The sequence below is a fragment of the Mustela nivalis genome, assembly GCF_964662115.1.
Source record: "Mustela nivalis genome assembly, chromosome: 1".
Classification (NCBI taxonomy): Eukaryota; Metazoa; Chordata; class Mammalia; order Carnivora; family Mustelidae; genus Mustela; species Mustela nivalis.
Window position 1 is genome coordinate 163,422,833 of NC_139020.1, and position 15,963 is coordinate 163,438,795.

The following is a 15,963-nucleotide window of genomic DNA, read 5'->3' on the forward strand; positions in this document are numbered from 1 at the left end:
TATGGTAGCAAGTTGCACCTCAAGGGAAGGGTCTCCAAACTATATACAGTTACCCAATAAAAATAAAACTCATAACTTTTTGGAATGCTAATTATGGCCTTGCGTTTATAAAACAATAGTATTTAATAGACTGCGATCTTTATTTTTTTATTTTTATTTATTTTTTTTAGAGATTTTATTTATTTGACAGACAGAGATCACAAGTAGGCAGAGAGGCAGGCAGAGAGAGAGGAAGGGAAGCAGGCTCCCTGCTGAGCAGAGAGCCCGATGTGGCTCAATCCCAGGACCCAGAGATCATGACCTGAGCCGAAGGCAGAGGCCTAAGCCACTGAGCCACCCAGGTGCCCCAGACTGCGATCTTTAAAAAGAGTCGAATTAGATTTTTAAAAATTTTTATATAAATTTTATTTATTTATTTGAGAGAGAGAGAGAGGAAGCACAAGTGGGATGAGGGTCAGAAGGAGAAGCACATTCCCTGCTGAGCAGGGACCCTGATGTGGGACTTGATCCCAGCACTCTGGGATCATGACCTGAGCTGAATGGGCCCTCGAATTAAGCTTTTTAATATAAATATCCTTTCTAATGTGCCTGTGAATTTAGATATAACTTGTTTTTATTCTGTTCTTCAGCTTTAAAGTCAGAGCTTTGTTGAGTTTACAGGTCTTGTTCAGTGTTAGACATGAATTTGGAACCTAAAATAAAGTCTGTATCTTTGTCAGAGTATTTGACATTAATGTGTGTGTGTGTATATATATAATTGAATAAGATTTAATGACCTTTTAAAAACTACCATGGAAAATTTTAAAGGCAGCATACCTTGGAACAAGGAATTTGTATTGAAATGGTATCTGGGTATACATTTGTGTATGACTTTTATTTTTCTTGATAATTTGAAATGCAAAATCTGACCAAAATTGTGCAGGCTTCTGAAAATTTCATCCTAGAAGACAAGGTTCTGAGGTCCTAAAGATTCAGTTATTTGAGAAGGTAATTTTTCAAAGCAGTAGAACAATTTCTCTTATAAAAACTAGCCTTTTATTCCTTGAATGATATTACTTGAATCTGAACAAAACTCTAGATAATTTATAAAGCAAATAATGAAAACATTATACTGACTGCACATTCCCAGTGTGGTTGATGGGGGGTGGGGTTGGCTGGAAGATGCCAGGGATTATTTTGCATTTGGCATTGGCATCTTGAAAACTGAATTCACATTAACTGACTTTGAAAGCTTGTTAAGTGGGGAGAGGGTGCATGGTGGCTAAAATGCTGGTCTTTTTGCAGAGATGCTCAGTAGTCTGTCTTAAATCTAAGGCTCTATCTTCAAGCTCTCTAAATCAGTCTCTAACCTGGGCAAGTGCCAGCTCACTTGGTTGGTGGTGGCATGGTTGGCAAATGGTAATCTGTTCTTCCCTAGAGATGGCCTGAAAATTTTGTATATTCTATAGAGGTAATTTATTAAAAAGAAGACAACTTAAAATGTACTGTTGTTTTCATGTGAATTTCAAGTACATGTATTCTTCCCTTTTCAAAAATTGGCGTGCAGAAGCACCTAGACAGAAGATGTTTTTTAAGTTGTGCCTGTTGAAAGAAAGGGACATTTTGTCCAAGGTTTTAGTACAAGTAGGATTTGTCGCTGAGTATCTTAATGAAATAAGTAGTTGAAAGACTTTACCAGTGGGGAGGTCTGAGTGTCATTCATGGAGTTTTCTTTTTTCTCCTGGTCTAGTTCCCAGCACAGATATTCCACACCCCATGCCTTCACATTCAACTCCTCCAGCCCTTCCTCTGAAGGTTCCCTTTCCCAGAGGCAGAGGTCCACGTCCACACCTAATGTCCACATGGTCAGCACCACCCTGCCTGTGGACAGCAGGATGATTGAGGTAATGGGGCCCCTTGTGGGTGGTGAGGAGTATCAGTTGGTTATTGGGGTGGGGTTGACTGTTGTGTCAGAGAGTTTTGGGTTTCAAACCTGATAAAGAATGTTGCTGTGCTTTCTCAGGACCCTGGATCTTGTGAATTTATTTTTTAACCGCTACATCTGTAGACTGGATGAATAATCTGATTGGTGTGTCTATCAAGAACTAAAATTTCTTGAAGAAATGTTAACATTTGAACTCGTTCTTTCCATTTTGGATTTGAATAGGACTGAGTGAACTAGTGAATGAGCTATATAAAGAGTAGTTTCATTTTGGTGTGGGAAAGAAAATAATAGTGATGGAGAGCTACAAACTCTGAGAGAGACTAAGTGATTTTATTTAGAAATAAAAGGGGGAGTCTTCATTGAATTACTAAGCAGGTTATTTAGGGAGCTGGTAAAGTACCCAAAGCTAACATTTTCAAACTGCTTTTTCTGTTCTTGGCTTTTTGGTGTGTTTCATTTGTTTGGTTTTGCTTTCTAATTCATCTTTAATAACAACTGAATCACTTAAAATACTTCCTTTGTTCTTTATTCTTCTTTATTTCTCATTGCTTTGGACTAGAATAACAGCCTGAATGCTTCTCCCAGGGCGTGGTCCAGACGATTTTGTTTGAGGGGAAGAGTAGGTATTCTTCTTCATGCCTTTGCTTTCTTGTAAATTAATAGGCTTGCTAAGACCTTCAGACAATAGCCTATCAAATGAAACAGTCACTAAGTTAAATTTAATACTTCTTGCCAGACTTTTTTTCCTGTTTTCTTTTTTGACAATACAGTATATAGAAGTAAAAAATATATGTATATATTGTATGTGGGATTGCAGACAGGTGAAATAAGTTTTCTCAAGTGAGATTTTGAGGCCAGGGGCATTAAAATGTATTTTAAAAAAAAATTAATTCCAACCAAAGACTAATACTAGATTTATTTAGTTGGTGCCCAGCGTATCACTGTTGTATTTATACCTCATTCAGAAACCAGATATATCCATTTGATTGGTATGCCCTGAAAATCTTTTGCTAAAAGCTTGTCAATGACCGCTATATTCTCTCTGCATTATGAAGTACTCCTGGAAAAACCTCAGGGACACCTGCCACTTCAGGTACATCTGTACCTCTCTCAGACCTTGAATCATTTTCCGTGTGCTTTTCTACCAAGTCAGTGGTGGCAGGGATTCAAAAAAATGTTGGCTTCTGAATGTGGGCCTGAACTGGCCATTTTGGGGGCACTTTGAATAGCACAAGATTATTGTGAGGAGGTCGGTCATGTGTATGCAAGCTCTGAATTTTGTTACTTCTATCATGATTAGTCCTGATAATAAAATGATAAACTAGTGACTTCTGTTATGATTTATTTCTGTGTAAACACCCTAATGCTTAGAGGGGACATTAAAAGTGAAAATTCTTGCATTTTTATTAAAAAATAACTAGCACTGTTGTGTTAATTCTCTCTAAGCTTTAGAGGCAGAGCAAATTTTGATTCTTTTTTAAAAATCACATATGATTCGGCTTTTCTAAAGTATACATTCTTTGTTTAAACTATTTGTTGTTCTCCTTAATATTTAGATTCCAAGATGATTGAAAAGTTCTTTCTAGGATAAGTCCAACTATAGAAATTAGCTCAGAATAAAAATATGAGGTATATAATGTATGTGGGGCAGAAAATTACTGTGACAAGAAAAAAATCCTAGTGCATGATATATAATTCTGTTCAGTAAAAATACATTGTGCCATGCTTGGATTAAAAAATAGAATGCATTGGTTGGATAATAAAGCTATAGCTGCTGAATATTCTGTTGAAATTCAGGTTAATTTTGGCCAGTGCTTTGCCTACCTGGCAGTCATCCTGTCCACTTAAAAACAGATTCCTGGGCTTCCCACCTTTCTTCCCAGAAATGCTTAATCAATCCTAGTTGAGTGGAGGAGGAATCTGCTCTTAAACACACCTCCAGGTGATTCTGAAGACTGGCCACATTTGGGAACCCCAGATCCAGGCTTTATTGCTTGGGGCTGCCAGAGTTAGGGGGAGGGGTGGCTTGGTTTTTTATTCTTTTTATCTTGTAAAAATGTTATGGAATGGGAACATTCCATTAATAGTCGTGTGAAAAAAGTATCTTTATTGTGGTTACACAAAGAAAACAGAATTGGGGTCCCCAGAAAAATACCCTTTTTGAGGATATGGAAGCCAAATGGCTTTATATAATAACTATTTGTATATTCCAAATAAAGATTTATAAAATAGAAATATAGGTCTTATGGAAGGCCTTGTGATTTAAACTGTTCTACCCAAACAGTTTCTAGTAAGTTCTAAAGGTAGCCTTTGACTTCTTACCTAAGTAGAATGTAACTAATTTCAAAGCTTACTCATAAGGTCTCAGGAGCATTTTGTGGCAAATGAGCTCAGGGCTGAGATCCATGGTGATGGTTTCTGGTTCTATTTCTGCCACCTACTGGCTGTGTGGTCCTGGCCAAGTCTCTCTATTTGTTTATATTTGTTTTCTCATATGTAAAATGTAGGTTTTGGACTAGGGGATTTATTGTCCTTCCAGCATTTCATGATTTTAGGCTTATGTAGAGTTACGTAGTTACGGTGCTTCCCCTTATCCAGTCCAGCTTCTGGTCAGTATGCCCTGAACTAGAAGAGTAGGAGTGAGCTTGCCACCTGATCGCCAAGTTCTGTTTTGTTTTGTTTTGCTTGAGCCTCAGTGGAGCAAGATCCTCAGTCATTGGAAAGATCTCAGCTGATAGTAACTTTGCTAGTGTTCTTGCATGAGTATCACTTTGCTATATGCATTGCTTTCTCCTGAGGAAGACAATGTAGTTTCCATTCCAAAAGAATGTGATATATGAAAAAGCTAACATCAGTTCTAATATTTGATGATAATCTTGGAGATAATTGACCACTGACATTTGGTAAAATTAATCAAAGGAAAGTTAGAGTATATAATTAGGCCTTTTGTATTTTAGAGATTTTATAATCTACTTTGTTCCTGCAAATTCTCCTTTTCCCTTTTCCTTCCCCCAGAGAACATCTTTTCTGGTGCAGAAATTGACCAGCTTTCCTTTTCTGTTTCAGGATGCAATTCGAAGCCACAGTGAATCAGGTACTTGTCCAAAGTTTAGCAAATAATAATGGGCTTTTTCTCTTTATGCTGTGTATCTTCCGTTGGCTTATCCATGTGTGGATTCTGTTTGTCTTGTCTATTAAGCCTCACCTTCAGCCTTGTCCAGCAGCCCTAACAATCTGAGCCCAACAGGCTGGTCACAGCCCAAAACCCCTGTGCCAGCACAGAGAGAGCGGGCACCAGGATCTGGGACCCAGGAGAAAAACAAAATTGTGAGTATGGCTTACAGTACCTCCTATATTTTAGGATTTACTAAGAAAAAACTAATCAGAAATGGGAATACTTTTAGTGGGGGTTGGGGGGCTCTATTAAAAAAATTTAATGAAAGTTATTATAAATGTCTGCCATTTTTGGCATGCTTGTGTTAAAGAATTTGTTGGCTTATTGTAAGGCAGGGCACAGCTAAAATACAATTTTTTCAAAATACCAAAATTGGAATGACAGTGTCTTTCTCTAAAAGATAGGGGAATGTGTGGATTTGGGTTGTTCTTTTCTCTGACACCCTCCTTAAACAGATTTACCATTCCATGGAGTGTGTTAATGATCTCTGCTGGTTTCAGAGGCCTCGTGGACAGAGAGATTCAAGCTATTACTGGGAAATAGAAGCCAGTGAAGTGATGCTCTCCACTCGGATTGGGTCAGGCTCCTTTGGAACAGTGTATAAGGGCAAGTGGCACGGTATGTTGGGGGGCACTCCCTTTACTGCAAGGCCCAGAAAGGGCCAAGAAGGGGATACCATCAGTTCATTGTGCTGTGTGGTTCACAGTGGTGCTCTTCAGGGATACCTGATTACCTCTAAAGCTTGAACTTAATATCTCAGTGACCTTTCATAGCTTTCTTTTTAGATTTGGTGATGCTGCGGTTGGTATGATATGGTTTCCAGGTGAACCTAGAAATTGATGAGGAAGAGTGAGCCCTCCAGTCAAGTCTCAGGAACTGATTAAATACAGGCTGCACGGGGGAGGTGTTTTCAGGTTCCTTAGAGGAGTAAGAGTCTGCTACTGTGAGGAGGGCATGGATTCTAGAAACCGAAAGCTGGAAAGAACCTGAGAGATTTGCATGTAGAAAACCGAGGTCCCAAGAGGGGAATGAACTAATAACATGCCCATAGTCAAATAGCTGGGCTCAGGACAGCCAGGAGCTTCATGAAGCAAGTTCTCTTGTACTGCCTTGGGTCAGTTGTGGGGAACCCCCATCAAGCAGGGAGCACGCAGACTTCATTCTTGACTCTATGTGGAATGTTAGTGTTCTTATTGTAATGGAAACACTTTGTCACTTGGAAGAAATGTACTATTTTAATACCTGTGGCCACAGTTTATGTATTTTGGCAACATAACATCTTCCCTACAGATTTTTAATGACTCTGGCTTTAGGATATTAGCAAATACTGGGAGTATTTTTTGGAAAATACTACATGTTCCCCAAAAGGCATCCTTCTAAATTCACATTTTAATGAAGCAAACAAAAACAAAACAAAACCTGAAAATGCCTAGGTATATTTCCATTTTGGTTGTTTTCATGTTTGTCTTTATACATACAGGGGCAGAGATTGAGAGAGGATAAGAGCATCAAATGAACAGAGCATTAAAATCAAGATATTGAAAACTGAGAAAGACCTCCAGTCTTCTGAGTACCTTACATTATTAACATATGGATAGATGTCATAAATGGGCGATTCCCTTAGGAAAACAAATTTTTTTTTTTAAACTATTGAAGTATGGTTGACCTACAGTGTTCTCTATTAGTTTCAAGTGTACAACATAGTGATTTGACAATCTTGTACATCATGTTCACCACACTAATTATAGCTGCCATCTCTGTGATGATGCAGTATTAATATTATTGACTGTATTCCTAATGCTGTAATTTTTATCTCTGTGACTTACTTATTTTATAACTGGAGGTTTGTACCTCTTGATCCCCCTCACCTATTTGGCCCATTCCCCCATTTCCTGTGGCCACACCCTCCCCCCACCCACACCACCAGTTCTCTGTATTTGTGAGTCTGTTTGTGCCTTTCTTGTTGTTTGTTCACTTGTTTTATTTTTTAGATTCCATGTGTAGGTGGAATCATATGGTATTTTTATTTCATAGAATTATTTCATTTAGCATAATACCCTCTAGGGGGGTGCCTGGGTGACTCAGTGGGTTAAGCCTCTGCCTTCGGCTCAGGTCATGATCTCAGGGTTTTGGGACTGAGCCCCACAGGGAGCCTGCTTCCCCTTGTCTCTCTTCCTGCCTCTCTGACTGCTTGTGATCCATCTCTCTGTCAAATAAATAAATAAAATCTTAAAAAAAAAAAATGCCCTCTACATCCATCCATTATGTTGTAAATGGCAAGATCTCTCTTTTTTTTAATGGCTGAGGAATGTTTCATTGTGTATATATATATCACATCTTTATTCATTAATGGCTGCACACTTAGGTTGCTTCCATGTCTTGGTTATTGTAAATAATGCTGCCGTGAATGTGGGGTGCAGGTATCTTTTCAAGTTAGTGTTTTCATCTTCTTTGGTAAATACCTAGCAGTATAATTACTGGATCTTATGGTAGTTCTATTTTTAATCTTTTGAGAAACTTCCATAGTTTTCCACAGTGGCTACACCCGTTTACATACCTATAAACAGTGCACAGGGTTTCCTTTTATTCTACATCTTCTCCAACTCTTGTTATTTCTTGTCTTTTTGATACTAACCATTCTGACAGATGTGAGGGGATACTCAATTGTAGTTGTGAGTTTTGATCTACATTTCCCTGATAATAGGGATATTGAGCACCTTTTCATATACCTGTTTACCTTTTGTATATCTTCTTTGGGAAATGTCTATTTAGAACCTCTCTGTACATATTTTTTTTTTTTTTAAAGATTTCATTTATTTATGAGAGATTGCGAGAGAGGGAGCACAAGCATGAGGGAGCTGGAGAGGGAGGAGCAGGCCCACCCACAGCGGGGAACCTGGTGTGGGGCTCGATGCCAGGATCATGACCTGAGCCTAAGGCAGATGCTTAGCGACTGAGCCACCCCCTATGGTGCCCCCCCCATGTCCATTTCTTTTTTTTTTAAGATTTTGTTTATTTGACAGAGATCACAAGTAGTCAGAGAGGCAGACAGAGAGAGAGAGAGAGGCTGGGGAAGCCGGCTCCCTGCTGAGCAGAGAGCCCCATGTGGGGCTTGATCCTAGGACCCTGAGATCATGACCTGAGCCGAAGGCAGGCTTAACCCACTGAGTCACCCAGGTGACCCTCTCTCTCCATTTTTTTTTTTTTTTCCTGTCCATTTTTAAATCAGATTGTCTTTTTGGTATTTCTTGAGATATATTTTGGATTTTAACTCCTTATAAATTATTTGCAAATACCTTCTCCCATTCTTTCTGTTTTTGTTGACAGTTTACTTGCTGTGCAAAAGCTTTTATTTGTTATTGTCCCATGGAAGAAGAATGCAATCTTGTGGGATTGAGTGCTTGTATCTGAGACAAGGCTGTTTGTAATTATAGGAGGTGGAGCAGTGCATATTGCTTTTAATGCTTCCATTAGGAGAATGTAATCATTTTAAAGAAAAGATTTATTTATTTATTTTGAAGAGTTGGGGGATGGGCAGAGGGTGAGAGAATCTCCAACAAACTCCTTGATCAGCAGGGAGCCTGATTTGGGGCTCAGTCCCACAACCCTGAGATTATGACCTGAGTTGGATGCTTAACCAGCTGAGACACCCAGGTGCCCCTGCACTTAATTTTTATACCACATTGTTAAAGCATCAGCTGAAAGCCAATAGACCTAGTTAAGTTGTGCTCAAATTTAAGTTTCCTCCTGAGCATTCTTATTTGGGGAGGATTCGTAATTTTTCAAAGCATTAGTTATATTTGTCACAGTACTACCTGTGAGCTTGTGTTTTCTCTCAATTCTGTAAGCTTTTGGACTATGGTAAGGGGATATATTTGTTACAGTGTTACTTCCAGAAAGACTTCGTTTAGACTGTAGATGACATGTCTAATACTTTTAAGATTATAGTTTTTTTTAAGCTTTGAAAGTCAAGAGGAACAAGGAGCAATGCACTCTTATGTAAGTCCCTCAGAAAGCAAGCCATGGTCTGCGAATGAAAAAATAAAACAGGAGGCCCAGGGAAACCATATTTCTGGATTGTTTGTGTTATACTTCTTTGTGTGTGTTTGTATGTGTGTTGTTGTTGTTGCTGTTTTTTTGGTTCCTTATACAATATAATGTTCATTCAGTTTGTTAAAAATTACAGTTGTTTTAGTGATTTTTAAAATTTTTGATTCTGCCTAGAAGCTGTGAAAGTAGACCCGAGTATCTGAGCAGCCAAGATGGAGGCCTCGGATCCATGAACTAAAGCTTGCTTACTTCGTGTGAGAAGCTGTCCTTGGGCTCACACACCGAGAGAGCATAAGTTTGGGATCTGATTTGCCAGCCTCTGCAAATTAAAAGGGATGCAGATGGCAGTACTGATGGTAGCCGGAACCATCACTGACGGCATAAGGAGAAGGCAGCAAAGCCTTTGGTCTCGAGCTATTTAGTGTTGAGGCCACCAGCCTGGTGGATCCATGTCTGGGTCCCCATCCCAGCCTAGCGCTGAGGTTTATAACTTTTGAGTCAGTAAGAAGAGCAGGAGTGGTGTTCATTCTATTTTGTTCTAGAAAGCAGGGGTGTACCTAATATGTCTTAGATAACTCTAAATGTTTAAAACAAGAAATGGGTGTTTAAAAAAGGTAAAACCATTCCCAATTTACCAACTGATAATAGCTCTTCCTTCTTCAGTAGTAGCTGAATGAGATACTAGTATCCTACTAAAAACATGATAAAATCAATAGGAATGTGTCTTAACTTGTTTGTAGTATTTGGCTCTGACTTCACTGTTAAGGGAGAGTAAGAAGCTCTGGTGTTAGGAAAATAACCACTTTCTGCAGTTGTTCTGAGCTACCCTCTGTAACATGTTCCCTGGCCATTTACCTCGGTCATTTATATTATTTGCTAAAGGAAGGAAGTACCATCCTTTATATGTTGTTAAGACTGCCAACTATAAGGGTGTGTGGATAATTCCAGAAGGGAAAGAAATGTTAATACAGTTTTCTAGTCATCTTTGAAACATGTTCAAAAGAAGAGATTAGTAGGAAGCAGTATTACTAAATGTCTGTTGTGTTGAGTGGAGTGCTGGAGAGGTGGACTTGAATGGTGTATTTGGCCCTGAGGACTTCCAGGGCAGGTTGGAGATCAGTCCTTGTTGGAGGCCCAGACTTGACCATGCACTCCTGGGGGCCTCCAGCTGGGCACCGAGTCTCAGCTTCCCCACCAGAAACCAACTCCTGACCTGTGCTGCAAGCAGTAAGGTCCCTAGTACTCTGTGCCAGCGACTGTCCACATAGACTACTCCGGGGCTTCAGACAGCTTGTCTGTTCATAACAGTCCTTGCTGATGGTTGTACCATAGAATTCATTTATTTCTTTATCTGGTGTTTTCTGAACATGCCTTTAGTTCCAAGCATTCCTCTAGGGGCTATGAATGAAGCAGCAAACCAAACAGATAAACATTCTCTTACAGTGTTTCTATTCTGGTGGGGACAGTAACCGAGCAAAGTGTAAAGTGTGTAATAGGGCTAACGAGAAGAAAATGGAGGGAAAAAAAAGTATGGAGTGGCAGGCCCCGTGGCCAGTTTGGGTGGGTTAATAGGGAGGACTCTGCTGGGGAAGTAGCACTTCCATGAGGCTCGGGGTGCGCAGATAGCAGCAACCAGGGGTTTGAGGTGGTCCACTTGCCTGTTTAAGGAACTTCTGGAAGCTAATAGGATTAAGGTCCAGGCATGGGGAGTTGTAGGGTCTTGTAAAGACGATGGAAATCTGTAGGTCTCAGATTATACAAGATCTTTGGGAGGCTTGGCGAGCCTTGGCCTAAAATTCAGAATACCAGGGAGCTTATTACTGGAGAACTCTTTCTAGTTCAGAGGAGTCCTGCCAGTATAAAACCGTTTGTTCTTTATTGGAGTTGAAATCCATTTTCTATAATGTTTGCCCATTGCTCCTAGCAGACTGAATTCCTGTTATGGCAATGCTTGGAGTATTTGCATGAAATTGAAGGAAAGCTATAGTATGCAGTCTCGAGTTTCAGTAAAAAATTGCATATAATCTCTTAACTTAACTGCAGACCGTGAGCTGGCAGGCAGGATGGGTCCTTGTAGGTGCCACGGAGGCTCTGTCTTTGGTATGACCATGTTCAGTCTTCCCACCAGTGACTTGCGTGAAGGCATAGGTGTGGACAGCGGATGCCTTACATGGAGCCGTAGTGCAGATTTGAGTAATAGGATTTAGAAAGATGAGAGGATATGAAGTGGCTCTGGTGATGGAACAAGGAGAATATGAACTCTAAAGAGGGACAGTAAGTCCTGCTCACTCTGCCAGAAAGTAGAGGCTGGAGGTGGAGGATGTTCATCAGACTGCAAGGTCAGAGTGAGTCACCATAAGTGGGCTTTGGCTGCTGGTGAGTCTTCTGAGCTTTGAGGTTACATTATGATCAGGTCCAAAATGGGTGACACAGAAGGTGAGTTCCGTGACAGCTGGAGTGGACTCCTGGGAGAGCTGTAGAAAAGGGTCCCAAAGAGCAGCCCTTCTGAGGGCCCATCCATCGTCTCCCCAAGCATTCCTCTGCCCGCCCTGGCCTATCCCTTTAAAGCCCTGCCTAGTGCCTAGGCCACCAGCATTGTACTTTTTTCCACCCTCCGTTGACTACCATGTCAGATCAGCCCACCCTCCTGAGGTTTCTTGCCTCCACCCCTCCTTTCTGTCACCAGTGTCACCACTATTGGCTATATCTTGTCTACAGAAGGGATGCAAGGCTCTTGGGGCAGGACCCTCCTGGCTTCTGTCCTAGTCTGTAGGGGCCCAGATCACACACTAGAGTTCCCTAAAGATAGCTCCTGTTTCCTTCATTCCCCCTTACCTTACCTTTGTTCCTGGTGCAGATGTCCCATTTGGTTAAATTCTTCCCTTGGCTTATATCCCATTTGTTTCAGAAAGCCTTTCTATATCCTCTCTGCAAACAGATTGGCTCTCCTCTCTGTCCCCCACCCCCAGCATTCTTATCTTGGCTCAGACTGCTCCAGAATGAGCAACTCTGCAGGAGACTCTTACCCTCCTGCTCAGTCAGAAGGAACCTTACTTAGGTGGGGCTGCATGGGTTTACCAGCTCCATCTTCCGAGATAGAAGGCAGCTCTGGGCCCTCTGTAAATGCACGTGCTGGTGAATTGGATGAGCTCCTGCCATTAAGTGGGGACTTTACCTTTAGATGATATAACCAGAGACCATGGGGCAACAGTTTGGTATCTGTCATAAGAACCATCTCTTTGCCAGTTGGTTCTCAAGTGAGGTGAGGAATGCTCCCCCAGAGGCTGCAAGGGGGTGTGTTTGATAAGGGGAAGAATTCCATTACCTCCAAGGTGCCGTCAGCCAACTTTGATTGATTCTCAAAGTCTGTGTTCCAGTAAAATTCACTTGCCAAGAAAATCTGAGGTCCTTCTAGGGCTTTGTGTAATTTATTATAATTACTATTCAAAATACAGTGTAGAGACACTTGCAAGTGGCTTCTAAATCAGTAGCACACATAAAGTAGAATCAGTCTCTGGATGTTTCTAAGGTTACGTAATGAGCTCACAGTGTGACAGTTTTGTCGGTATGGAAGTTAGAAGGGTGGCCATTGGAGTCAGACTGGGATTCTGATCCCGGCTCCCGCACTTCTGGCTTTAGGCTGTATGACCTTGGGCAGTGACTGAGCTTTTGTGCTGCCTTTGAAATGAGGGTAACAGTACTTAAGTCACAGGGCAGCTAGGAGGACTGAAGGTGATAACGCTGTGCCAGGGCTTAGTAACCAGTGAATCACTAGGATTACTTCTTTGAGGTATTAAAGACAGAGAAGCTTAATTTTAGTATTCTCTTTGAATTTGTAAAAGGCACCATCTTAGGTCTCACTAAAATGTGGCTGCTGAGGGGCGCCTGGGTGGCTCAGATGGTTAAGCGTCTGCCTCCGGGTCAGATCATAATCCTGGGATCAGGGCCCGCTGCAGGCTCCTTGCTCAGCAGAGAGCCTGCTTCTCCCTCTCCCTGCTACTCCACCCCCCCCCCCCCCCCCGCTTGTGTTCTCTCTGCCAAATGAATAAAATCTTTAAAAAAAAATTCGAAACAAACTAACAAAAAAATGTGACGGCTGAGTTTGGTATCAGTTGCTTGCTAAACGGCCTGTCTCCTGGCCCCAAAGACCGGGTGTCTGCCACTGCCACCCTCACAGGCCCAGCTTCGACCATTCACAAGTGACCTCACTGCTGGGGAGGCCAGGCTTCATAGGAAGAGTTGAAAGCAAACCTGTTCAGGGCCCACGTGGTGGTATTTGAAGGATAATAGTATAATATATCACTTTTTTCAGCCACTCGAACAATTTAGAAATTTGTGTTTTTGTTCCATTTGTGTAGGTAATGTGATACCTGAATAAGTGATTCACTATCTTTCTCAAAACTAGGGTATGTGAAAAGCAACAAAATAAGGTCATTCAACTGATTGCACTGACTACAAACTAATTTGCAGGAGATGTTGCAGTAAAAATCCTAAAGGTTGTCGACCCCACACCAGAGCAGTTCCAGGCCTTCAGGAACGAGGTGGCTGTCCTCCGGTGAGTAGGGTGCAGGCTGTCCAGCCTCCCCGGAGCGGCAGGGGGTGGGCATGGCTGGTGGGGCAGAAGCTGCTGAGGAGGTGGGCTGCAGTGCATGTGCACCTGTCTCTGAGGGCCTACGGCTGGCATGGGTGCTTAGTGTTCAGTGCGGAGTCCTGTGGCTAGAAGTCCTTCCTTGTAAGTGAAAGGGTGTGGAAAGTTTCCTCCAGCTCACCTGGTTGTCAAACCTCTAGAAGGGCCGCTTGTGGTGAGCACAAATCCCCTTCTGCTCTTCCAGGCCTCTGGGCCCAGGTTCTGCTCTAGGTTGTGGTTTGAGATATAGAGAAATAGGTTCTGTTTTCACCTTTCTTTCCAAGAGCTCTTTGTATGGCCAGTTTGCCTTATTCTGGAAGACCTTCAGCTTCGAAGTCCTTCAGTCATTATTTAGACTTGTAGGAATGTCATTATTTAGACTTGTTAGAATGATGACAGATTGCACAGATTAGGGGTCCGTGACCCCTGTGGGAGGAATCATGTGTGTATGCTGATTGGAGAGAATGTCCTCTCTCTCAAGGGCAGCACTGTGGTGAATAACAGCGGGGTTCTTTTGTCACAACACCCAACTTAATGATCAGCAATTTTGCATGTTTGCTTGGCCAGCCACCCAGATTGTAAGCATGGTGGCGTCAAGGACACACAGGACCCAGCATCAGTGGGAAAGCAGAGTAGATCTCTATTTTGCAGCAGCTGAAGATTCAGAGCCTTTTTCCTCCTGTCCCCTCTAGCAAAACACGGCACGTGAACATCCTGCTCTTCATGGGGTACATGACAAAGGACAACCTGGCGATTGTGACCCAGTGGTGTGAAGGCAGCAGCCTCTACAAACACCTGCATGTCCAGGAGACTAAATTCCAGATGTTCCAGTTGATTGACATCGCCCGCCAGACTGCTCAGGGAATGGAGTGAGTAGATGGCTTGCTGGCTAGAAAGTCTGGGGTGCGGACATCAACTGCCTTACTTTTGGCCAAGACACATAATCTGACGTCAGGACCTAGTTTAGGAAAAATCCAAGTCTGCTATGTGGTTTCTGTGATACTGTTGCATAGCTGGAAAGGAAGCCTCCAGAGTGAGCTGAAGGAGTGAGAACTCAAGGTAGCTTGTCCAGGCTCAGGCCGCCCGCCTTGGGGCTTTAGATTGGGGTTTGAGCCAGTGCTCTCAGAATTTACCCAGACGCTGAAGAGTGTATTGTGGGATTTAGACCTCCTGCCTGGACAGCCATGGCCCTGCCCACTGTGGGAATGCGAGCTCTGAGGCATGGCCCACCGGCAAGCGCACTGGCTTTGCAGGAGGGACTGAGCAGATGGTTTTCCATAATCTGTTTTTCTTTTGGAGCATGCTTAAAAGTCATCCCGAGCACCTGCACGTGAAACCACCCGAAAGGGGTGTGTGTGGTGTGGTGTATGAATCACACTTTTCCTCTGAGGTACCTCTTACATGGAAGATTGGGAGTTCCTCATAGCCCCGCATGTCTGAAGGTATAAGCTAAATCTGTGCTTGCTAGTGCTATGTAAACTCTCACTTTCTCCTTTTAAAATTCTTATGGAATTTACTTTTTTTTTTCTTTTTCTCAGAATTTACTTTCTATACACTTCAAGAAATAACTAGCCAGGGGTGCCTGGGTAGCTCGGTTGGTTAAGTGCTTTTGGTTCATGATCCCAGGGGTCCTGGGATCGAGTCCCACCTCAGGCTCTCTGCTCAGCGGGGAGTTTGGTTCTCTCTCTGTCCCCGCCCCCTGCTCCTGCTCCTGCTCCATTTCAAATAAATAAATAGTCTTAAAAAAAGGAATAGAATTACTTTATAGAAAAAAATTATGGATATAATCCACATACTATACAATTAACCCCTTAAATGCATGCACCTTAGTGATTTTTAATATATTCACAGAGTTGGGCACACATCTATCTCCACGATCTAATTTTAGAACATTTGTCATGATGGAAGACGAGATAGGGGTGCCTGAGTGGCTCGGTCGAGGGTCTGACTCTTCATTTCAGCTCAGGTCATGATCTGGCATTGAGCCCCGTGTCCGGTTCTACACTCAGCACGGAGTCTGCTTGTCTTCCCTCTGCTCCTCCCCATGCTTGTTCACTTGAGCTTTCTCAAACAGAAAGAATATGAGGTCTCTTGTGTCTAGCTCGACTTTGCATAACGGGCTTGGCATGTGTCAGTACCTCATTCTTTGCTGTAGCTGAATAACACTCCGCAGTATGGGCAGGCCAC

General features: G+C 42.2%; 1 protein-coding gene across 45 annotated transcripts in view; it reads left to right on the forward strand.

The window, feature by feature from the left end:
• RAF1 (Raf-1 proto-oncogene, serine/threonine kinase) overlaps positions 1–15,963 on the forward strand; it is an 86,814-nt gene that overhangs the window by 67,188 nt on the left and 3,663 nt on the right. For 36 of the 45 annotated variants that reach the window (XM_082748632.1, XM_082748633.1, XM_082748651.1 and 33 more), the window contains 6 exons: positions 1,730–1,883; positions 4,991–5,018; positions 5,124–5,251; positions 5,600–5,717; positions 13,620–13,704; positions 14,469–14,645. In XM_082748632.1, the coding sequence (XP_082604758.1) occupies positions 1,730–1,883; positions 4,991–5,018; positions 5,124–5,251; positions 5,600–5,717; positions 13,620–13,704; positions 14,469–14,645 (690 nt within the window). Of the gene's footprint in view, positions 1–1,729; positions 1,884–2,483; positions 2,544–4,990; positions 5,019–5,123; positions 5,252–5,599; positions 5,718–13,619; positions 13,705–14,468; positions 14,646–15,963 lie in introns of all 45 variants that reach the window. The other 9 variants (XM_082748631.1, XM_082748672.1, XM_082748675.1 and 6 more) reach the window with 1 other exon arrangement.